Source organism: Martes martes, assembly GCF_963455335.1.
Source record: "Martes martes genome assembly, chromosome: 4".
In the NCBI taxonomy this organism is placed as follows: domain Eukaryota; kingdom Metazoa; phylum Chordata; class Mammalia; order Carnivora; family Mustelidae; genus Martes; species Martes martes.
The window spans coordinates 184140450-184165687 of record NC_137891.1 but is presented as its reverse complement, the minus strand read 5'-3'; the positions used below and the strand labels follow the sequence as shown (position 1 = coordinate 184165687).

The window sequence follows — 25238 nt, the reverse complement described above, 5'->3', positions numbered from 1 at the left end:
GGATTGTGCAGCCATGAATATTGTTTTCTGCTGGTGTATTGCCAGAAATAGATGCCTAGAATTTCAGAGAAGCTGATTTATATTAAAACTGAGAGCAGTGGTTCTGTGTACCAATAATGGGACCATAGAGCTTTTTCTTGTTTTATGGCTTTGTGTGTTCTAAAAGGGTTGGGAGTTAGAACTGAGTTTCTGTCCCTAAACTGCTTGTCCTGGTGCCAGCTGCTCAGCCTCTGAGGCTGCTCGTTGTGCACCGTCACACAGGGAGGAACGTGGAGCTTCATCTCACATGGCACATCGCAAAGAACCCTGACCCTAGGAGATGTTTGAGGCCACACGTTGGCTTCACTGACACCGAGGCCTGTCGGGTTCTCAAGTATAAATGAGGAGTTAGGTAGGAAAACGGGAGAGCCTTAACGATCTTTATCTTTTTGATTCTGTCATCTGCACTAGCCAAGTGAATATCCTCGTGAAGAGTTCTCCAAAGCCTTTGTATTTGGAGTCACTTGTGTGGAGAACTTAGGTCAGAATCCCACTTAATATGGACATTCACTGGCTTAAAATGTATGCATTATTTTCTCTACTGTTTTAATCATATCAGATCTAAGTTTAGGTATAAAGCAATCAGCTCTGCTTTGATTTTCAAGTAGTTTCCATATGTTTGGCTTCCCAGGTTCTACAGCTAACTTTAACTTGTGAGGAGGAGGTTAGTGGAGGGGGTGAAATCATGGCCATCAGTAAAGTGAGGAATAGCTCTTTACTTTTCACCCTTGACTTCATTTCTCATCTACAATCAAAACTGATAACTATGCAACTTTACCCAGATATGTAGTGGTCATTGTACGTATGAGAAGTAACTTCTTTCCTGTTTTTGTGATTCACAGGATTGGACTTCCCATATTGGCGCATAATTGCAAATACAATTCGCTTGTAAAATTTTCCACTTTCTTGTGAAATTCCATTTGTAGGTTTTGTTTCTTGGCCTTGGCTGCCTCTGGTGAATTTTTGTATGAAAATGAAAAGAGCTTGTCCCTTTAGCTATTCTCTTATGGCATGCTGGGATGTTATGAACCATCCATCATAATTTGGGATGAAATGTAAAATAGTTACGCTAGTCTTCTGGGTTAAAAGGGGGCAAAAGATGGTTATTCTGACACCTAAGTCTGAACTGACATTGCGTTCTGTAACTGGAACCATAATTACACTGATTTGTCTTTCTGTTGACCAAACTTGTTTCCCTTGTTGATGTAACTTCACAGAACTTATGCTAATATACCCTTTACATCTTCCCCTCTCTCATTTCTGTTCTCCTTCAGTCTGCTAGGTCAAAGTAGAAGGACTCTCAAGAATGCAAAGTATTTATAAAAATTCCAGCTTAAAAAACTTCAGAGGAGAACTTCTACGGCATTGACCTTGGGCAAAGGACAGTCTTCCGATAATAATACAGGGAGAGCTGGCTAGGGACCATGCGGTTGTGTAGCCCCTGTGCCAGTGCCCCTGCCACTGCCGGAGAATCACAGAAGTCTCCTTTCTAAAACGGGAAATACACAAGAATACTTTCCATCCTTTCACCTTTGGAATAACCATTGCCACAGGTGGAAAGGAGATTCTTGCCTAAGTGTGTGGTCAGACAGTGCTTTGGTGTAATGCATGTGTGAACACGATGCGCAGTGCCTTCAAATGGGAAGCTTTTTGAAAATTAGAAACAGGCATCCCTGGCATAAGTATAAAAACAACTATACAAATTAAGTATAGTTAGGAACCTAAACATGTTCTCTATAGTTAATATCCATCTTGAGTATATCTTCGAAAAATCAACCTAGTATATAAAGTTGGATCACTTTGCTTCTCTACCTCTGGTGTAACCCATTTTTCTGGAAAATGGTCCACTTCTGCTTAAAGATAGAGGACAAGTCATGTACATAGACGCTCAATCATGTTGATTGGATGTTGAGTGTACTTAATAAATAGGCCAGACCCTCTGTAGACAGTGGTAAGCAAAATCAAACGTGAATCCTGCTCTCTCAGGTTTGCAGACTGGTGGTTGAGACAGACAAACAGTCATATAGATGTAAATCGTAGCAATGATCGAGTAGTCATGTGTGTTACTGAGATCACTTAGCGCTGGGGGAGCCTGTCATGAGAGTATGTTCAGAGTAAGACCTGACCTGCAGTTGTGAAATCAAAGGCGTGAGGTGGGCAGTAGAGTGCAGGGAGGGCTTCACGCCGGGGACAGGTGCGTGCCGTGACTCTGCCCCGCCGAGGCACTGAGAGCGAGCAAGTGGGCTGGAATCATGAGGAGCTGAAGGTAGTCTGTATGGTGCTGACTTGGAAAGGGAAGCCGTCCATTTGGTACCGTAGGCCAAATTCTTCGTCTTTAACCTCTGTCACAGTAGCTAATACTTGAGAGTCTTGTTTGTAATCCTTTTCGGAAGACTTTCCATTTTTAAATTTTTATACAGCATAGCTTTAACCCTCTGTTTCTTAGCATTTCCTTCCCCACCTTTGGAGCAGACTGAAAGGGAAGTAGACTTCATTTGATCTGATTCAGTGTTTTACTTACAGTTGTTTTGTTATAGTTTTCATTCACATTTCATTTATGCTCTTTAAGTTTTATTAACATGACTTTTTCTTTGGTTTACTTTGTCTATTTTCAGTATTTTTTTCATTACTTTGAGTTGAAATCCCACAAATCCACTCCATCTCCCATTTCTCTTTGTTCTAATGCAGACTCAGAGCAGGAAAAGAAGCAGACAGGCATATGTGTCACGTTCGGTTATGTTTGATTTCTTGGTGCAAATGTTTACTCTCTGTCTTGCTTTGTGTTCAAAGATCATATACCCAGTGGGAAGACAAGAGTAACAGTAGGAACTAGATTCTGTATCACATCCACTAATTGAAATGAACTTGTGATCACATTTTTATTGTTAAAAAAAAATCAATAGATAGAAAATAATGAAGTAAAAAGAGTACAAATGCGATGGGACTCTGCTAGTTTGTTTTGAAATAGACGATTTTAGGTCTATAACCTTTCTTTCGTGTTTCCATTTCTGAGTTAAGTTTTGGACACCAGGAACAAAAGCAGTCCTTTAGGGATCAGCTGTCTTTTTTTTCCCTGGATATTCGTCTCTGTGTCCAGCCAGAGTCCCCTATAAGCTTGCTCCTCAGAAACTTCTGGCTACAAATCCTCTTTGCTCATATGTGTCAGTCACCTGCTGAAAATAATAGTCATGTCCTAGAGCATTTCCGTAATGCTGTGACTTGAAATCTATTTTAGAGTTATTAACTGTATTTCAGGCCCATTTCCTGCCTTTTTTGTCTCCCAATTTCTGTTTTATCTCTTCGGAGAAATAAAACAAAACACCTTTACGTTAAAAGGTTAAGCTCTTCAGTGGGTTCCCTTTTCTCCACCTTAGCAGTATCCGTAGGACAGTCCTCTTGAAGGTCTACTTCCAATTGTTACTCTTCTACCTACGCTAGTCATTTTTTTTTTAACTTGTCATTTTTATAGGGAGTAACTTGGTGTCAGTTGGTCTTTGTCAACTGCTTTACCAAGCGTTTGCATTTCTTTCTGTATTATCTCTGCCGAAAAAGCAATGGGAGGCAGTCTGGTAGTACAGAACAGAAAGGTGACCTTAAGACAGGGCCTAGAAGCCCTGAGAATATTCTCGGGAATCTGAAAGCCAGCTTCTCTGCCTGCGGGGTGCTCAGATGTTTGTCTCCCGGTTTCTGTCTCTAGGGCATTTGTTTACCTGAGCAATCTGCTGTATCCTGTGCCCCTGATTCACAGGGTAGCCATCGTCAGCGAGAAAGGTGAAGTGCGGGGGTTTCTGCGTGTGGCCGTGCAGGCCATTGCAGGTAGGTGACCTTGCCCCCGCGCGAGAGCTGTGGGTTCTTCGCCTAGAGACAGGGCAGACCGGTTCTGTGTGGGCCACACTTCAGTTGCATGATGGCATGTCTGTCTCGGAGAAAGCTCTCTCTGCTTCCTTTTAGTTAGCATTCCCCCGTATCATAAATAGATTCTGTTAGTCTGGGCCACAGCTGTTGTGCAGTAATGGGATGAAGGGATTCCTTTAACATAAAGAACAACTTTTATAAAAGTCATTTCTAAAACTGCTTCAGAAGCAACAAAGGATATTCAGGACCTTTTTCTTGCGTAATTTTCTCTCACGGTACTTGTACCAGACATTTCAGTCCTTGGACTACTGCTTTGTTGTTTATGGATCAAGATTCTGCTATTTTACACTTCTCCATGATCCAGTCTACATTCTGAGGAAAGAATGTGGCCATTTCGTATAATTTCCAGATGCCCTGCGGTGTGGAGTGGCCTTGTAGCTTTTCCCCATGGAAATCTTTGGCACGGTCACCAGGGTCAACTCTATGACAGTTTGTGCAAGCACAGTCTCATACCTTCAACTATTCGTTGGGTAGTTTTGCATATCATCTTGCCAAGTGAAGAGTCCGTGTTTCTAGGTGTGACATTTGAACAATATCAAGAATAAAACCGATTCCTTATTAAATAGTCTCATTTGAGCTGAGCAGGTTGTAAATACACCTCTGCGTAGAGTTGCATTCAGCCCCTGTGACTTCACTGCTTCCGGCTCTTCCTTTCTTAAGCAAAAGCTCGATCTTCAGCATCTCCTCTTACAAAAGTCTTCGAACTAGAAGGCTCCGCCACTTTCCTGTTTATTTTATAATCCAACAAGAGCCATTCCTCTGGCCCCATCGTAGACTCATTTGATCCTTCTCTTTTTTGTTGTTGTGTTTTCTACTTAGCGGATGAAGAAGCTCCTGATTATGGTTCTGGGATTCGACAGTCAGGAACAGCTAAAATATCTTTTGATAACGAGTACTTTAATCAGGTGAGAACCCTTCCAGGGAGGGAAAAACTCATAGAAGGAAAAAGCAGAAGACAGGTTTATAGGGAGGATGTTCCCTAGAAAACAGTTCTTCTGGCCAGAGCTACAGAAGACAGGGAACCACGGGCTTGTTGCGTGAACACAGGACATGTCTAACAATTACAGAGGCAAAGACACTATGACACTAATTCTATTTTGTTACCTTTTCTCAGGCAGCTCTTAATCCACATACTTTTCCACCCATTGTTACTTTTGGGGCAAATAGACATGAGTAAGGAGGTTGGGGGAAATATGCTGTCGTGCTGCTTGATCAGCTCCCTGCTCCTGCCTTGTTTTCAGAATGACTTTTCTTCAGTTGCAATGACTCGTTCTGGTCTGTCCTTGGAGGAACTGAGGATTGTGGAAGGACAGGGTCAGAGTTCTGAGGTCACCACTCCTCCGGAAGAAATCAATCGAATGAATGACTTGGGTACGTAGACAGAGGTTACTGTGATTGGGGACGTTCTCAAAGAGGGCAAGATACTGACCATCATCAAGGGAGATAGTTGCTTTCATCGACTAGGAATGGAAAGCATGCCCTCCTCTCTCCTCTTTGAGAGTGGTCTGTGCCATATTTGAACCATTTGTGTGTTCATTTGACCCTTTCTAGATTTGAAGTCGGGCACTTTGCTGGATGGTAAGATGGTCATGGAAGGGTTTTCTGAAGAGATCGGCAACCACCTGAAACTGGGCAGTGCCTTCACTTTCCGAGTAACTGTGCTGCAGGCCAGCGGGATCCTCCCAGAGTATGCAGACATCTTCTGTCAGTTCAAGTAAGCCCCCTCTGCCTGCCTGCCTAGCTGGTGACCCAGGTGACATCCTTTGTGTACCACCCAGTGCTTCACTCTACATATGCGAGGTGGTTTTTTTGGTTTTGGTTTTGGTTTTTTCCCACATGTGAGGTGTTAATACTCTCAAGAGGGAAACAACTACCAGTGTCTGAAATAAAACAGCTTTCTTCACTCCAGGGGGCAGTAAGAACCAGAAACCTAAAATGGGATGAACTCGAGTTCGCTGTGAGGAGGGCTGTGACCGTGCATCCTGCTAAGAGGGTTCCACGGTGGCCTGTCCCCCCTCTGCTGGAAATACAGGATCTGATGTAGATAAGCCTGTTTAATCATCTTTTTAATGCTCTTCATGGGGAAATATCTTATTAATAAACAAGTCTGAAGGCCATGAATTATCCAGCCACCAGCTACGCCTGTTCAATACCTGGAGGAAAAAAACCATGCAAATGACAGTAAAATTCCATGTCAACTGAAAAATAACTACTTTGTAGAGATGTGACTGGTTTCATTCCTTAGCCACTTACAAACGCTATCCTATAACCCTCTGGAGTTTTTCTTCTCATAACTCTCCTTGGAAAACACTTTTTTGACAGTGTTAACTTTTAATACCTCCAGACATCAGTATGTTTTTTCATAACTGAGGAAGGGCCACAGTACAAGAGAGTGCGTTCTCCCTCGACTCATTCCTGAAGTCTGCAGTTGGCCCCTGGCGCCACCAGGAGGCTCCTCGAGAGTTCTGCCATCCCTGTCCTTCAGCATGTGCCTCTCTGCACATCAGGGGTCCTCGTACAGTTGACAAAGCACTGCCTTTATGGAGATTTTAGCCACGAATCAGATGTGATTACGGCACAGTAAGCCACTGATATCGTTTGCTAGAACTCACAGTTGTTGACATATTACCTATCGAATGTTGATTGTGCCCTGTCAGTGTGTTTTCACTAGCAGCCCGAAATTAACATGGGGGTGGACTTAGCTAGATGACCCTGTTGCTTTGAGCTTTCATTATTACACTAGTTAGACAACTGAAAAAAAAATTTTTTTTTTTTAGATTTTATTAATTTGAGAGAGAGGGAATGAATAGGGGAAAGGGGAGAAGCAGACTCCCCTCTGAGCCCCCAATGTGGGGCTCAAGCCCAAGACCCCAAGATCATGACCTGAGCCAAAGGCAGACGCTTAACCGACTGAGCCACCCACGCACCCCAACGACTGAAATATTTTATGGAAAAGACCTACTTGGTTAACTGGCATCTGAAATGCCAGTAATGTCATGTTGATCTTTTTGTCCTAACATCTCCAGCACAAGAGTAGCCTCTCCACCTGGTGTCAGCTCTGGAGGAGAGGGAGTGTTGACTCCTGTTGAAAGAAGGCTCAGATGCTTCTTGAGCTTTTGTAGACTTCCATCTGGCCTGTATAGAGAAGACACAACTGTCAAGCCGTATGAGTGATTTCATGCATCACCAGTGTGGAATCCCAGGATAATTGTCCCTGCTCTAAGCAGAGCACTGGAGGAGTGTAGATCCCAAATCAAGCAATGCCCCTGGCACATACAGCTTATAATCTGGAGAGGAACAAATTGGAAGGAAAAAAAAGATGTACAAGGAGAGGGGTACCTGGGTGGCTTGGTCAGAGTAAATCTTTGTATTCAGTCGTCTTTAATTCTACTTCTGTTTATTTCAGACTAATAGGGAGGGAGAGAGAAGTAAAACCCCACTATCTGTGAGCACAAATAAACATAGTCTATTGCTTCACAAATATTTCAGGAGTATCTTCTATATTTGGAGCACTAAGGAGATACTCGCTGTCTTTTGGGGACACAGACATGTGAACATATTATTACAAAGGGTGAAACCATTGCTACTGAAGGAAAATGGGTCCCTAGTACTATGGGAAGACACAGCTGTTTGGGTGAGTCAGGGAAGACTTCCTGGAAGAGGTGACATTTAAATTTAGTCTTCGCAGGTCATCAGAGACTGTCCTAGGCAAGAACACTAAACACAGGCTTTAGTACTACTTTATGGAAGCTTGAATCTGCCAGATCTTTTCTGCACAGAATGATTTCAATAATTTTTATTCTCAGTAAAAATAATGTTCCTACAAAGAAACAGGAAGTCACTGAATTCACTCTTGATGCTTTTGAGATATTCTTGCATGTGTGTCCACAGAGCTAAGTGGTCAGGGTCAGTTAATCTTTTAGTCATTTTTGAAATAAAATCTAAAATGCTGTCTGAGTGATAATGGAAAATATGTATCACAAGGAACTACAAATTACTTGGTTCAGTTAAAGACTCTGCTTAAGTAGGCTGCTTTTTTCTAGAGGATCAAGTCAGGTTCTTTTTTGTTTGTTTGTTTGTTTTTAAGAGGGAGGTGGTCGGAGGGGGCAGAGGGAGAGAAAGAGAGAATCTTAAGCCCGTTCCCCTCCCAGGTCAGGGCTCTATCTCACAACCCCGAGATCATGACCTGAGCTGAAATCAAGAGTCGGATGTTTTAACCAGCTGAGCCACCCAAGCACTCCTCCAAGTCAGGTTCTTAAAACATAGATCTTGATGAAACTGTGTAATTCGAAATTCATGTGTCCTGTTTTTTTTATTAAGCTTTTTGCATCGTCATGATGAAGCCTTCTCCACTGAACCCCTCAAAAACAACGGCAGAGGAAGCCCTCTGGGCTTCTATCACGTGCAGAATGTAAGTGGCATGGACGTTTTTGCCAGACGAATTGCAGGTCTGGGGGCTGTCTGAGATGCCGGTGTTAGGCAGTCGACCTGCCCTGCGTGGGCGGCCTTTGTCTTTCGCAGCCCTGGAAGGAGGATTATCCAAGCTGCGTGGTGGTGAGAATAGACAATAGAGGGAGGGGCCAGAGCGATGAGGTAATCCTCAGTGGACAGAGTGGCCAGCCTTCTCGAGTTACAGTGGGCCCCAGGAGTGTGTGGGGGTTGGGCTGCCCATAAAAATGTTCCATCAGTAGGAATGTAGTGAGTTGTTTTTAGTGTTTCCTTCCTAGAAAAATAAGTGGCTTTAATATGAGTTTTGTTAAAGTTAACGTATTGTTCTTTAAGCTATAAGACACTTAGATTGCTCAGATGTAGAAAAAATTAAATTATCTTTTGTAGCTAAGTAAGATTCAGTCTCTCTTCCTGGCAGCTGATCATATGATGAATCCATTAGTGCCCTTAGAGCTGTCGTTTGTAGAGTAAGACAACAGGCATCCCGTCTCTTCTAGGAAGGGTCGCCCACACTCGATTCAAAGTCTGCATCCTCGTCACAATAGCTGACGTTCTCTGAGATCTTATTTCTTCTCACTTACTGTTCCAGAGGCCTTTTTGTGTCTTTATTCATTTAATCCTTACCTTTATACTGTAGACCCTCATAAGCCCCATATGACAGCTGAGATGACAGGCACAGAGCAGTTAAAGTCACACACCAGGGTGACCGAGCTAGGAAGAGGCCGAGATGGGGTTGAAGCCGAGCAGTGTGGCTCTGGTGTTCAGGGTCTTCACCACGACGTGGAACGCTCTCTTCTCGCTAACGGTAGGAGCAGGAAGGACAGCACCGAAAATGGAACAGCGAACACAAAACACACTGTTTTCTTTTTTAGGTTTAACTGCATGAATATAAGCACGCACATATCTGATAAATATTCATTGGGCTAGTGTGCACAAGGACTGTGCCTGACACGGCTGGGGAGTAAGGATGAATCACAGAGGATTATACCCCAAAGAGCTTAGGGGAGATCAGATGAATATTTAAACAGCAGTAGCACACGATGGTGGAAAAGTATTCCTTAAATGCAAAGGGAGTAGAAAGAAGGCAGGGTCATTTCCGTTAATGGGAAGATACTTTAAAGTTATGTTGGGTGGAGAAAGTAGGTGGGGAACTTCCAGAAGGATATAGGGTAGTAAGGAAAGGTGGGTCAAACCTGTTGTTGTACCTGGTGCCTGGTCAACAGTCATGTTTTTCTCACGGTTGTTACTATTAAATCTGGGCCCTCAATGTAGGAATGACTTAGAGGCACCGAGACAGGGGCAGGCCTTCCGGGCAGAGCTGTAGCCCGGGTAGGTCCTCAGGCATCCCAGGGAGCGAAGCTCAGGCAGGAGGAACAGCAAGTGAGTTTGAGTCAAAACAGCACGTGTGTGAAGGGCAGCAGGTGCGTCAGAGGACGGACGGTCTTGGAGGCCTAGAGCTCGGGAGAGTAATGAGAACCTGGGAGGAGCCCCTGTCTTGATATGGGAGGCCTGCAGAGTCGAATACCCAGCACATCCCGGCTACTCTGAAGTGCTGACTTTCTGTGTGTGTGTGTTATAGCAGATCTTTCCCTAATCTAGCTTGGCTTTATTCCTGACTAGATTGCGGTGGAGGTCACCGAATCGTTTGTGGAATACATCAAAACCAAGCCGATAGTATTTGAAGTCTTCGGGCATTATCAGCAGCACCCGCTTCATCTGCAGGGACAGGAACTGAACAGGTTTGAACCAGATAAGCAACGATTCTTGTTGATCTTACTCGTACTCCTCCTGCCACTTGCCGGGAAGGAAGAAATCTTTTAAGGGATTAAGATAATTGAAGAACAGTTTTGTGTGTTACCTGATGTTTCCTCTATAGAAACATCAGCACCTTTTTTCTAAGCCACCCAATCACTAATTACAGGTGAAGCACGTTGACGTTTGCCCGGCTGACCTGGAGTACCATCTCTTTCCTAGGAAGAGACTTTGAGCAGGATAGAAAGTGAGGTGGTGTAACACAAGGATTGTGTGTAATTATTCCTCACTACCCAGAACTTTAGGAAGCATGAGCTGTAGTGGAGGCATCACAGGTGGTGAGAGCAACGATGGGGCCTTTTGGGTGATCGCAGAGTGTCAGTGTTAACAGGAAAGTTCTCATATTTCACTTATTAGCTGGGACCCACAAGGGGACTTTTATTAAAATATCTGGTTCTCAGTTTCACTGTGGGGATTATGTCTAGTGCCTGATATTATGCTTCATTGGAAAGTGCAAATGATTTGTTTCTAGAGGGGATTAAACATGCCGCTAATGTCCATATGAGACCCTTTCTCAGCCTTGAACTTTGTTTCCTTCCTTTGCAGCCCACCTCAGCCGTCTCGTCGCTTCTTCCCTCCACCCATGCCACTCTCCAAGCCAGGTGAGCCCTTCTCTGGGTGACACGGCCCTTATTCGGATCGCTTTTCAGACAGAAATAATTTTTACATGCCCGCTCCTCTCCTGTGTATCTTTACGTATTCCTGTGTCCAGCAGGAACTGGAATTCTAGGTTCCTGATTTAAATAAGTAAGAAACGATAGGGCTCCTTCCCTGCCAACTTTCTGGTGGTCTTATTGCATCCTTTGATAAGCTCCCTGTTCCTAAATCTCTCTGCTTTATATGTAACTCCTCCTGACTGTTGGGTGACTGGGCATTTCTTTGCATCTCAAATGTATTCTGCATGTTCATTCATCTTGTTTTGCTTTTTCTTTATTTTCATCCTTTTTTTCTCATTGCCCTCTTGCCACCCTCCCCCCAACCCTGTACTTGTTCTCCACCTCTGTACTGCTGCTCTCCATCCTGCCTTCAGACCATGAGAGAAAGATTGAACTCGTTCGGTTTCTCATAGCTGACTATGTGAATGTGCATGTGTTGGACGCGTTTTCTGAGCACGCCAACGCGCTTGCTTCCTCCGCTGTTGCCACCTTCCAGGATGGGGCGGACCCAGGGCCGTCTTCTCGCTCTCTGACAGTTCCAGGCTGCCAGAGTGAGAGGGCACCCAAACGACATGGTTAGTAGCTGACCTAGCTCTGCCGTAGATGTAGAACCATGCTCAGGGGCTTATCCTAAAGCCTGGCTCTCTGTGGAGGAAACACGCGTCGCCGCTTGTTTGCTGCCTGAACCGGGCCTAGGGTCTAGCATGTTGTCCAGAATACGCTTCCCTTGGAGAGACGTGAGGACGCACCTTCTCTGATGGAGCCGCTTTGGCCTCACCTGCGGGGGCGGGGCGGAGTCCCCTTGTGTTTGTTCACTTGGGTTCTTTGCAATGGTTCTTCAGTTTTAAAGATTTTTCCTAGTAGATGGTTTTTTTGTTTTTGTTTTTTAATGCTTCTGATTTTGCTTTTTGGCCCTCAGATGACCACCAGAGTCAGTGACACTGATTTTTTCTTGACTAGCAGCACCAGCTCATGTGGAATTCAGCCGGAGTGAATCGTGCAGATAGGCTAACATTTGACTAGGACTGTATGAGTCCTAAGGCCCCTTTAGGATACCCTGTGTCAGTGGGTCCTCACGATACCTCTTCAAGATTGCGGGCTAATATGCTAATCTGCTTCGTGTAGATGAGGAGACTTACTCCCAGAGATTCAGTGACTCAGCCGAAGTTGACTCGTAGTTAGTGGTTGAATAGTAGTTGGTCCCAAGTCACTGGACTCTCCCGCCAGTGCTCCCAGGTTCTGAGCAGAGAACGTGCACATTGGAATGACCTGGAGGGATTTCAGTCCTCTCAGAGGACTGGGTCCTGCCCATAGACATTGTGTCATGTAATTGCCTGGGCTTTGCTTTAAGATCCCACGTGCAGGCAGGTTTGGGAACTCCTGGGCTGGAGTGTGGGTCTTCCCTCATGCGCTGCAGCTTTGAGGACACCCTGTGAGGTGTGAGGCTCTGCCCACACTGCATGTTTCACACCACTTCCTGCTCTGCATGCCACAGAATAGGAGAGTCTAAGGAAGGTTTTTGAACTTTTTTTTTTTTTTAAGATTTTATTTATTTATTTATTTGCCAGACGGAGACCACAAGTTGGCAGAGAGACAGGCAGAGAGAGAGAGAGAGAGAGAGAGAGAGGAGGAAGCAGGCTCCCCACTGAGCAGAGAGCCTGATGTGGGGCTTGATCCCAGGACCCTGGGATCATGACCTGAGCTGAAGGCAGAGGCTCAACCCACTGAGCCACCCAGGTGCCCCTTTTTGAACGGTTTTGTGAGCACTTTTACTCTGCACAAAACCTGTGTTCTTGTCAACATATACTGTTTGCTGAGAGGGAGAAAAATACCAACTCTCCATTTTCCCCGTTCTCTGAATTTAGAGGCACTAATGTCATTGATGGTGATGTTTATCTGGGTCTCTACATTTAAATCTCAGCCCAACTCTTGTTACCTTTCCCGAGTGTGTCCTTATAGAACTTATGCTTTTACTAAGTAGACTTAGACCATATTTTGACATTTTTCTAAAAACTTTTATAAGTTCCAGCCACCAAATTAAACACCATGAGCAAAACCAGCCTTGGCCAGAGCATGAGCAAGTATGATCTTCTTGTTTGGTTTGAGATCAGCGAACTGGAGCCTACAGGAGAGTAAGTCCAACTTTATAAACTTTTAAACAAAGCCTAGGTTTTTCAAAGTTAGAAAATGTAATTTGGAGTCTCCTCTTATTCAGATTAAAGACTCATTGTCACTGTTGAATTCCAGTTTTGAATTGAATTTTTGGTGGTGTTGGTATTATTTTTTGAATAAGATGTTGGTCAAAGAAGTGACTGTCCAGAGTAATAATTTGCCTTCTTACTAGCAACAGCAAGAACATGGAGACTGGCACTTTGTACAAGGAAAGAAAACTTACAGAGTGGGTTTGGTCAGCAGCAAAGCAAAGGGAGTCAGAAGCATGTTGCACATAATATAGTCAGGACTTTAACCTTAATAATCTCAGTGAGAGGACTGGGGGCACAATGTTTCTTTAGACCAGGGTTTCTCAACCTCGGCACTGTTTTGGGCTGGATAACTCTTTGTCCTGAGCTGTCCTGTGCACTGTGGGATATTGAACCACATCCCTGGCCTCTACCCACGAGATGCTGGTAGTACCGCCCCTCCAGTGTGACAGCCACAAATGTCTTCAGACATTCCACATCACCTCCAGTTGAGGACTGCTGACCTAGATCACAATAATCAACATCAGCTTCCTTCCTCTGAGTGAGCTGCGTTAGAGTAAGCAGTGAATGTAATTGTTGTTCATAGTTGTCTCTAAAATGCTCTTGGAAAAACACACAAAATAGATCCCCATTCCGAAACAGAGGGGCTGTATCGGTTCATGTAAAGGGTGGGAATAAATGTTATCTTGAGGATAATGCTTAGTACCGCCATCATGATCATCTCCGTGGAACATTTTTTGAGTTCCGGCTCTGTGAGAGAGTATGGCCGTATCAGTACTGTATTTAACTGTCAGTAGTGACATTGCTTTAAGAAATCGTGCTTTCCATAGACACATCTATAATGTGATTATAACTTGCATTATGAGGGAGACATACTTGCGGTAAGAGTGTCTACTGAGTTCATTGCTTTCTGATTCTTAAAAACTGCCTAAAATCTGAAACGGTCCCTTTCTTCCCTCCTGACACTTCCTGTTGCGGTTGTACATTATTTATGGACGGTCCCTTAGGCAGGCGGGTGGGATGGAGCCGAAGGATGTTGCTGTGCTGGGAGCTCTTCGGTCTCGTGAGGGCGCTGTGTCGTGGATAAGTGACAGGGTTCGTTAAATGCAAACGACTGTGTGATGAAGTGCCCAGATGGTGAGGAAGACGGGGAGACAGAGACCACGGGGGCTGTAGCTACAGGGAGGGACTTGCGGGTGAGGTGACCCTCAGCACCAGCATCCCATCTAACTGCTTTCTTGTGCGTTTCTGTTTCACAGGTACATCCCAGCTGTGGTCGACCACACAGCGGGCTTGCCCTGCCAGGGGACGTTTCTGCTTCATCAGGTACTAACGAGGGAGCCAGAGAGGCCCTGAGAGAGGAGGGACCCAGAGCTCTTTCTCTTTCTCTGCTTGTCCTCCCCGTTTTAGTGGATATGGGGATTGGAGAGACCTTGTCCTCTTGCTGCTGCTTTTTTTTCTCTTTCCTTTTTTTGTATGTTTGGTTTTTAATGTTTCTTCCTCAGACCTTGGCCTATATTATACCCTTGCTTAAATATATAAATACATTTTAGAAGACCTATTTTGAAAAATGTTTTGTTTTATTCAGTTACTATAATTTGTGCAGCTCCCATGTCATTCTTTTAAATATAATTTTATTTTCTCGTATACAGTTTTCACATTTGGAAACTGTGCTTTCACAATTAAAAGTTTTGTTTTGCTTTGTTTTTAAAGATTTTATTTATTTATTTGACAGAGACACAGCGAGAGAGGGAACACAAGCAGGGGGAGTGGGAGAGGGAGAAGCAGGCTTCCTGCTGAGCAGAGAGCCTGTTGTAGGGCTCAATCCCAGGAATCATGACCCGAGCTGAAGGCAGACACTTAACGACTTGAGCCACTCAGGCGCCCCTTCCAGTTAAAGAGTTCTTAATGGAGGGGTGCCTGGGTGGCTGAGTTAGTTAAGCCTCTGCCTTCAGCTTGGGTCATGATTCCAGGGTCCTGGGATCGAGCCCCGCACCAGTCTCCCTGCTTCTCCCTCTCCCGTTCCTTCTGCTTGTGTGCACTCTCTCTCTCTGTCAAATAAATAAATAAAATCTTAAAAAAAAAAAATAACTTAGAAAAAGTTCTTAATGGAGATAGAAGATGGATGTTGCAATGGACTAAAAATCTGCCCATGCAATGTAGGTCCTCCTTTGGTAAATCAAAAGTAGATTCAGTGAGTGCTCAACAGTTCTTGACTGGGATGCCTGGCTGGCTCAGTCTGTGGGGCTTGTGATTTTGGATCTCAGGGTTGTGAATCCAAACCCCACGTTGCGTATAGAGATTACTTAAAAATAAAATCTTAAAAAAAAAAAAAAAGCTTATGACCCAGGTGGGCATAGGAGCTGAGGGTCTCATATTCTGGGTCATATGATCTGGTCATCTGTTCTTAAAGCCATGTCAGAACCTGGTTCTTCCTCAGCCCCTGACCTATATCCCTTTGTTCAGAGTAACAGTGGGGACAGCATTCCTCCCCCTCTCCATACCTCTTCTCTTGCCCACCCCTATACCGTACAGTCCAGAAAAGAACACACGAGGAAATCATAGATTGTCCCAGCTAAATTGCAACCTGGCTCTGTTACCTAGGGCATCCAGCGAAGGATCACAGTGACCATCATCCACGAGAAGGGGAGTGAACTCCATTGGAAGGATGTTCGTGAGCTGGTGGTAGGTGAGTACATGCCATCGGCTGAGGTTGGAACCAGGCTTTTTCGAGGAACACGGGGAATGTGGGGAAAGTGTACTGGAGAACACAGAGTGTGGAGGACATGTGGCCTTGAGTTTGAAGCTACGCTTGTTTCTCAGCCCCCAGGGTTAGGGATAAGGCATTCAACCAACCATTGTTTTACTCAGCTATTGTGGGAATGGCTCTGTGTTTGAGGCTCAGAGAGGGCAGAAGTTTCTGCTCGTTGGGAGTTTCATTGGGGAGACAACATATATATGTTTAAAACAGTTTGGGGAGCCTGGCTGGCTCAGTTGGTGGAGTGTGCGACCCTTCATCTCAGCATCGTGAGTTCAGGCCCCACCCAGAGTAGAGAGTACTTAAATAAATATATATACTTTCAAAAAATAATGAACAAATAAAGCACTTTGATGAGTAAGTCCCAGAATGAGGGCAAGTGAGAAAGATCTGTGCTGAGAATTAACAACAAAAAGAATCCAGGTGGGTCTGAGTAGATGCAGGAGAAATGAGAGTGTTTTCATCTGTTTTGTTTTCCACACACAGAAAACATCTTGAGTAAGAGGGTCAGGAACGGCTGCAGCATGCAGATGGCTAGAAACCCATAGCCAGGGTCACATGATGAAAAGAAAAAATTGACTAAACCTTATAAGCTTTAGAGTCCCAAGGCAGGGTTCTGAATCTTTATTGCCATGAACCCCTTTGGCAGTGCAAAGCCTCAGAATTGTGTTTTTAAATGTAAAAAATAAAGTACAGCTGACCTTTGAACCACATGAGGGTTAGAAACACAGTCAAATATTCACTTGTAACTTTTGACTCCCGGAATGTAACTGCTAACAGCCCACTGTTGACCAGAACCTTCCCAATAACTTAGTTAATTGACACATACTTTGTATGTTACATGTATTATATACTGTATTCTTTTTTTTTTTTTAAGATTTTATTTATTTGACAGGGAGAGAGGGAACATAAGCAGTGGGAGAGGGAGAAGCAGGCTCCCCGCCAAGCAGGGAGCCCAACGTGGGGCTCGACCCCAGGACCCTGGGATCATGACCTGAGCCTAAGGCAGATGCTTAACCACTGAGCTACCCAGGCGCCCTATATACTGTATTCTTTAAGTAAGCTAGATAAAGGAAAATGTTATTAGGAAAAGTATAAGGGGGCACCTGGATGGCTGGCTCAGTCGGTTAAGTGTCTGACTCTTGATGTGGGCTCGGGTCGTGATCTCAGGGTAGTGAGATGGAGCCCCCTGTCGGGCTCTGCGCTGGGGTTGGAGCCTGCTTAAGATTCTCTCTCCCTCTCCCTCTGCTCCCCTCAGCTTGTGCATGTGAGCTCTGTCTTAAAAAAAAAGGAAGGATGTGGGGAGGAGGAGTCAATATGGCGGAGAAGTAGCAGGCTGAGACAACATCAGGTAGCAGGAGATCAGCTAGATAGCTTAGCTAAACATTGCGAACACCTACAAATCCAATGGGAAATCAAAGAAAAGATCAACAATTCTAGAAACAGAAAATCGACCACTTTCTGAAGGGTGGAAAAACTCACCACAAAAAGAAGAGCAAGAAGCAGTACCGAAGGCTAGGGACCTAATCAATACGGGCATTGGTAATATGACAGATCTAGAGTTCAGAATGACTATTCTCAAGGTTCTAGCCGGGCTCGAAAAAGGCATGGAAGATATTAGAGAAACCCTCTCCGGAGAGATAAAAGCCCTTTCTGCAGAAATAAAAGAACTAAAATCTAACCAAATTGAAATTTAAAAAGTTATTAATGAGGTGCAATCAAAAATGGAAGCTCTTACTGCTCGGATAAATGAGGCAGAAGAAAGAATTAGTGACATAGAAGACCGAATGACAGAGAATAAAGAAGCTGAGCAAAAGAGAGACAAATACTGGACCACGAGGAGAGAATTCGAGAGATAAGTGACACCATAAGACGACACAACATTAGAATAATTGGGATTCCAGAAGAAGAAGAAAGAGAGAGGGGAGCAGAAGGTATATTGGAGAGAATTATTGGAGAGAATTTCCCTAACATGGCAAAGGGAACAAACATCAAAATCCAGGAGATGCAAAGAACACCCCTTAAAATCAATAAAAATAGGTCCACACCCCATCACCTGATAGTAAAATTTACAAGTCTTAGCAACAAAGAGGAAATCCTGAAAGCAGCCTGGGAAAAGAAGTCTGTAACATACAAGGGTAAAAACATTAGATTGGCAGCAGACTTATCCAAAGAGACCTGGCAGGCCAGAAAGAACTGGCATGAGATATTCAGAGCACTAAACGAGAAAAACATGCAGCAAAGAATACTATATCCAGCTAGGCTATCATTGAAAATAGAAGGAGAGATAAAAAGCTTCCAGGACAAACAAAAACTGAAAGAATTTGCAAACACCAAACCAGCTCTACTGGAAATATTGAAAGGGGTCCTCTAAGCGAAGAGAGACTCTAAAAGTAGTAGATCAGAAAGGAACAGAGGCAATATACAGTAACAGTCACCTTACAGGCAGTACAATGGCACTAAATTCATACCTCTCAATACTTACCCTGAATGTTAATGGGCTAAATGCCCCAATCAAAAGACACAGGGTATCAGATTGGATAAAAAAACAAAACCCATCAATATGCTGCCTACAAGAAATTCATTTTAGACCCGAAGACACTCCCAGATTTAAAGTGAGGGGGTGGAAAACAATGTACCATGCTAATGGACATCAGAAGAAAGCTGGGGTGGCAATCCTTATATCAGATCAATTAGATTTTAAGCCAAAGACTATAATAAGAGATGAGGAAGGACACTATATCATACTCAAAGAGTCTGTCCAACAAGAAGACCTAACAATCTTAAATATCTATGCCCCTAACATGGGAGCAGCCATCTATATAAACCAATTAATAACAAAATCAAAGAAATACAGCGACAATAATAGTAGGGGACTTTAACACTCCTCTCATTGAAATGAACAGATCATCCAAGCAAAAGATCAACAAGGAAATAAAGGCCTTGAATGACACACTGGACCAGACATCACAGATGTATTCAGAACATTCCATCCCAAGGCAACAGAATACACATTCTTCTCTAGTGCACATGGAACATTCTCCAGAATAGACCACATCCTGGGTCATAAATCAGGTCTCAGCCAGTATCAAAAGATTGGGATCATTCCTTGCATATTTTCAGACCACAATGCTCTGAAGCTAGAACTCAATCACAAGAGGATATTTGGAAGGAACCCAAATACATGGAGATTAAACAGCATCCTTCTAAAAAATGAATGGGTCAACCAGGAAATCAAGGAAGAATTGAAAAAATTCATGGAAACAAATGATAATGAAAACACAATGGTTCAAAATCTGTGGGACACAACAAAGGCAGTCCTGAGAGGAAAATATATAGGGGTACAAGCCTTTCTCAAGAAACAAGAAAGGTCTCAAGTACACAACCTAACCCTACACCTAAAGGAGCTGGAGAAAGAACAACAAAGAAAGCCTAAACCCAGCAGGAGAAGAGAAATCATAAAGATCAGAGCAGAAATCAATGAAATAGAAACTAAAAAAACAATAGAACAAATCAACGAAACTAGGAGCTGGTTCTTCGAAAGAATTAATAAGACTGATAAACCCCTGGCCAGACTTATCAAAAAGAAAAGAGAAAGGACCCAAATAAATAAAATCATGAAAGAAAGAGGAGAGATCACAACCAACACCAAAGAAATACAAACAATTACAAGAACATACTATGAGCAACTCTACGCCAACAAATTCAACAATTTGGAAGAAATGGATACATTTCTAGAAACATATAAACTACCACAACTGAACCAGGAAGAAATAGAAAACCTGAACAGACCCATAACCAGTAAGGAGATTGAAACAGTCATCAAAAAGCTCCAAACAAACAAAAGCCCAGGGCCAGACAGCTTCCCAGGGGAATTCTACCAAACATTTAAAGAAGAATTAATTCCTATTCTCCTGAAACTGTTCCAAAAAATAGAAATGGAAGGAAAACTTCCAACCTCATTTTATGAGGCCAGCATCACCTTGATCCCAAAACCAGACAAGGATCCCACCAAAAAAGAGAATTACAGACCAATATCCCTGATGAACACAGATGCAAAAATTCTCACCAAAATACTGGCCAGTAGGATCCAACAGTACATTAAAAGGATTATTCACCACGACCAAGTGGGATTTATTCCAGGCCTGCAAGATTGGTTCAACATCTGCAAATCAATCAATGTGACACAATACATTAATAAAAGAAAGAATAAGAACCATATGATACTCTCAATAGATGCTGAAAAAGCATTTGACAAAGTGTAGCATCCCTTCCGGAGTAAAACTCTTTCAAAGTGTAGGGATAGAGGGCACATACCTCAATATTATCAAAGCCATCTATGAAAAACCCACTGCAGATATCATACTAAGTGGAGAAAAACTGAAAGCTTTTCCGCTAAGGTCAGGAACACGGCTGGGATGCCCATTATCACCACTGCTATTCAACATAGTACTAGAAGTCCTAGCCTCAGCAATCAGACAACAAAAAGAAATTAAAGGCATCCAAATCGGCAAAGAAGAAGTCAAACTATTACTCTTTGCATATGATATGATACTATATGTGGAAAACCCAAAAGCCTCCACTCCAAAACTGCTAGAACTTGTACAGGAATTCAGTAAAGTGTCAGGATATAAAGTCAATGCACAGAAATCAGTTGCATTTCTTTACACCAACAACAAGACAGAAGAAGGAGAAATTAAGGAGTCCATCCCATTTACAATTGCACCCAAAACCATAAGATACCTAGGAATAAACCTAACCAAAGAGGCAAAGAATCTATACTCAGAAAACTATAAAGTACTCATGAAAGAAATTGAGGAAGACACAAAGAAATGGAAAAATGTCCCATGCTCATGGATTGGAAGAACAAATATTGTGAAAATGTCTATTCTGCCTAAAGCAATCTACACATGTAATGCAGTCCCTACCAAAATCCCACCCATTTTTTTCAAAGAAATAGAACAAATAATCTTAAAATTTATATGGAACCAGAAAAGACCTCGAATAGCCAAAGGAATATTGAAAAAGAAACCCAAAGTTGGTGGCATCACAATTCCGGACTTCAAGCTCTATTACAAAGCTGTCATCATCAAGACAGTATGGTACTGGCACAAAAACAGACACATAGATCAATGAAACAGAATAGAGAGCCCAGAAATAGACCCTCAACTCTATGGTCAACTCATCTTCGACAAAGCAGGAAAGAATGTCCAATGGAGGGGCGCCTGGGTGGCTCAGTGGGTTAAAGCCTCTGCCTTCGGCTTAGGTCATGATCTCAGGGTCCTGGGATCGAGCCCCGCATCGAGCTCTCTGCTCAGTGGGGAGCCTGCTTCCCCTCCTCTCTCTCTCTGCCTGCCTCTCTGCCTGCTTGTGATCTCTGTCAAATAAATAAAATCTTTAAAAAAAAAAAAAAAAGAATGTCCAATGGAAAAAAGACAGCCTCTTCAACAAATGGTGTTGGGAAAATTGGACAGCCACATGCAGAAAAATGAAATTGGACTACTTCCTTACACCACACACGAAAATAGACTCAAAATGGATGAAGGACCTCAATGTGAGAAAGGAATCCATCAAAATCCTTGAGGAGAACACAGGCGGCAACCTCTTTGACCTCAGCCGCAGCAACTTCTTCCTAGGAACATTGCCACAGGCAATGGAAGCAAGGGCAAAAATGAACTACTGGGATTTCATCAAGATCAAAAGCTTTTGCACAGCAAAGGAAACAGTTAACAAAACCAAAGGACAACTGACAGAATGGGAAGATGTTGATAAGATATTGAGAAGATGTTTGCAAATGACATATCAGATAAAGGGCTAGTATCCAAAATCTATAAAGAGCTTAGCAAACTCAGCACCCAAAGAACAAATAATCCAATCAAGAAATGGGCAGAAGACATGAACAGACATTTCTGCAAAGAAGACATCCAGATGGCCAACAGACACATGAAAAAATGCTCCACATCTCTCGGCATCAGGGAAATACAAATCAAAACCACAGTGAGATGCCACCTCACACCAGTCAGAATGGCTAAAATTAACAAGTCAGGAAATGACAGACACTGGCGAGGATGCGGAGAAAGGGGAACCCTCCTACACTGCTGGTGGGAGTGCAAGCTGGTGCAGCCACTCTGGAAAACAGTGTGGAGGTTCCTCAAAAAACTGGAAATAGAGTTACCCTATGACCCACCGATTGCACTGCTGGGTATATATCCTAAAGATACAAACGTGGTGCTCCGAAGGGGCACGTGCACCCGAATGTTTATGGCAGCAATGTCCACAATAGCCAAACTGTGGAAAGAGCCTAGATGTCCATCAACAGATGAATGGATAAAGAAGATGTGGTACATATACACAATGGAATACTATGCAGCCATCAAAAGAAATGACATCTTGCCATTTGTGACGACATGGATGGAACTAGAGGGTATTATGCTTAGCGAAGTGAGTCAGTCAGAGAAAGACAATTATCATATGGTCTCCCTGATACAAGGAAGTGGAGATGCAACATGAGGGGTTTGGGGGGTAGGAAAAGAAAAAATGAAAGAAGATGGGATCGGGAGGGAGACAAACCATAAAAGACTCAATCTCAAAAAACAGACTGAGGGTTGCTGGGGGGAGTGGGGACGGGAGAGGGTGGTGGGGAAATGGACATTGGGGAGGGTATGTGCTGTGACGAGTGCTGTGAAATGTGTAAACCTGGTGAGTCACAGACCTGTACCCCTGGGGATAAAAACACATTATATGTTTATTAAAAAATTTTAAAAAAAAAGAAATCTTTATGAAGAAAAAAAAAGGAAGAGAAAATACATTCACAGTGCTGACTGTACTTAAGGAAATAAATCTGTGTATATAAGTGGACCATTGTAGTTCACACCCATGTTCAAGGGTCAGCTGTACATAGGATTACAAAGGGAACTAATGGTACTGAAATTGCTCAAATACCAAACAGATTTATAACAAACTGTCCTTTATATTAATGCATTAAGTGCGTTAAAGAAGCAGTGGGTCTGATTTTTATCATTCAGAGTGTGATGAATGTCAGGATATTTTATCTTAGTATTATATGAAAACTTCTACGATTTCTGCTGTGGACAGAGTCACAGGTACTGCTGATTTTCCTGTGAATTGTCCCCTCCTTTCAGAATTGAAGGAAATGCCAAATTTCAGTCAGAGGTTTGTGAAAATAAAGTTGTACTTCATTTTCCCATTGAAGCACAAGGACCTCCTGAATTCTATACATAGACTCTTTGAGTTATCTGTGGACCAGATTAAGAACCTCTAGAAGGGAGATTATATTCTCTTCGTCTAGGGCAGTGGTTTTCAAGCCCTGGTTTTTTTTAATGAACACTTAATTTACTCTGTAACAGGTACATTTCTGAATGCTTTAAAAATACTAGCTTATTTAATATAATGTAACAAACATATAACATGGTTGTAACAATCTTATGAGGGCAGAATTGTTAATCCCGCCTCAAAGATGAGGCTCAGAGAGGTTGAGCAGTGTGCCTAAGCCTCACAGCCAGAAAGTACTGAAGCTGAGTTTTGGCCCCGGGCGGTCCAGCTCCACAGACTATGCTCTTGACCTCTAGGCCCTGCACCCCCTCGGGTTCCCCTAAGTCTTCATTTGAAGACGGTTGTAGGATTTTGAACAAGAAAGTGGTATAACGAAGGCGGTGGCTTAAGAAGTTGAAAGTGGGCGTAGGGCGGATTGGAGAAGGGGAGAGGTGAGCAGCCAGGAGGCCAGTGAAATGGCCACCGCAGTGTTCCAGACAGGAAGGGGATGACCTTCGTGGGCAGGGAGTGGTGGAAATAAAAGTTGAGGTGAATCAAATTTTTTGAATAGAGAATCAGTCAGGTTTCACAATGGACTAAATGTGGGAAGTCAGCAGAATGCCACACGGGAAATTGTGGGAGAGCACTCGGTGGTGAGCCGCGTGACCCTTCCAGCACCTGAAGGTACCTGGGTTTAAAAGTCTCTCTTTGGCTAAATGAATTTCTGTTGTGTTCGCAAGTGTACCCCTGTCCTAGTTTCTTTATTCTTCCTCGTAGGCCGGATCAGGAATAAGGCTGAGGTGGATGAGGCTGCGGTGGACGCCATCCTCTCTCTAAATATTATCTCTGCCAAGTACCTGAAGTCCTCCCACAACTCCAGCAGGTAGGGCCTCTGCACAGCCCGAGGGGGCCCCCCTGTAGGGGTTGATGGCTCCCCCATTGGGATTCCTTGTTCACCGGGGACTCCTGTTGAGGTGCAGAAACAAATTCCTTTCTCCCTTCAGACGTCCCTTTCCTCTCTGCCACGCTGCTCTCCAAAAGCAAATAGAGGTCGGGGTGCGGATCAGTTACCGGATCGAATGAATGTTCTGTCCTGTGTGGTGGAGTTTGCGTAGATGTAACACAGTCTGAAAGACAAGAGCAGCAAAAGAAAGTGCAGCCTGCTACCCAGGGGTTTAAAGTACAGATTAATTGTTGCTGAGACTGTTTTCCTGCGAAGGGGTTGCTGTGGAGGAAGGTCTGTTGGTCCTGAGTGTCGTGGAAACCTGTCCTCCTGGCATAGCGGACCCTCTCGCGTCTAGCCTTGGCTGCTGCCCACAGAGGGTCCAGGAGTCTATGTGTGCTTTTCATGTTCATTTGCTCATAAAGGTGACAAACTAATATATATAAACTCTCTGAACAAGGTTGTCTGCTATAAATAATGAATTTTATTTTAAATTTTAAATTAGTTTCTCTTAAAATTGCATCTTATAATCAAATGAGGACAGACAGTGCATAAAGTACACAGCCAATCTGCTTTCCCATGGCAGACTGGAGATAAATCTACTAGGCCCCCCTCTCTCCCCGGGAAAGGAGTGAAGTCACTGTGCACAGACTCCACTCCTTTATGTGGCAAGGGCTGGGAAGCAGGGCTGGCCTTTGCATTTCAGGAAGACTTCTTATACCTCTGTCTGTTCCTGAAAAATGTCCTCACATCTGTGTTGGAAAGAGGGAGAGGAAAAAGGAGACAAAAAGCAGAAACAGGTGTAAAAGTTTGGGGCGGGATTAATTTCTTTCCATTGTTTCCTTGTGGCGGTTTTGCATAGAAAAGAGGAAAAAAAGCAAGTGTCTGTTTTCTGCCTGTAGGAGGAGCTCAAGGCGCAGAGAGAGAGAGAGAGTGAGCGAGCGAGCGAGAGAGAAGGAATATGAGGGTGTACCTGAGTGGGAGGGGTGCAGAGATAAGGAAGCACCCTCTGGCCCTGCCTGGCCTAGCCCTGGGCGGAATCGTGAGCAATCCGTTTCTCTGAAGTCAGCAGTAACCGTACATGGTATTCTATCCAGCTACGTTGATAGCAGATATTCAGTTGGTATGCACCGTGCTTTCTTTGCAGCTGTAAGAAATAGATCTGAAATCTCCCTAGAATATTTAGCAAAATA

At 43.6% G+C, this 25238-nt stretch overlaps 1 protein-coding gene across 2 annotated transcripts in view; it reads left to right on the top strand.

The window, feature by feature from the left end:
• The window catches only part of KIF1B (kinesin family member 1B), a 149059-nt gene that overhangs the window by 106436 nt on the left and 17385 nt on the right, over nt 1–25238 (top strand). For both annotated transcript variants that reach the window (XM_080801428.1, XM_080801427.1), the window contains 11 exons: nt 3737–3855; nt 4774–4859; nt 5196–5325; nt 5506–5668; nt 8275–8365; nt 10024–10142; nt 10762–10817; nt 12895–13003; nt 14332–14398; nt 15677–15761; nt 23880–23985. In XM_080801428.1, the coding sequence (XP_080657554.1) occupies nt 3737–3855; nt 4774–4859; nt 5196–5325; nt 5506–5668; nt 8275–8365; nt 10024–10142; nt 10762–10817; nt 12895–13003; nt 14332–14398; nt 15677–15761; nt 23880–23985 (1131 nt within the window). The remainder of the gene's footprint in view (nt 1–3736; nt 3856–4773; nt 4860–5195; nt 5326–5505; nt 5669–8274; nt 8366–10023; nt 10143–10761; nt 10818–12894; nt 13004–14331; nt 14399–15676; nt 15762–23879; nt 23986–25238) is intronic.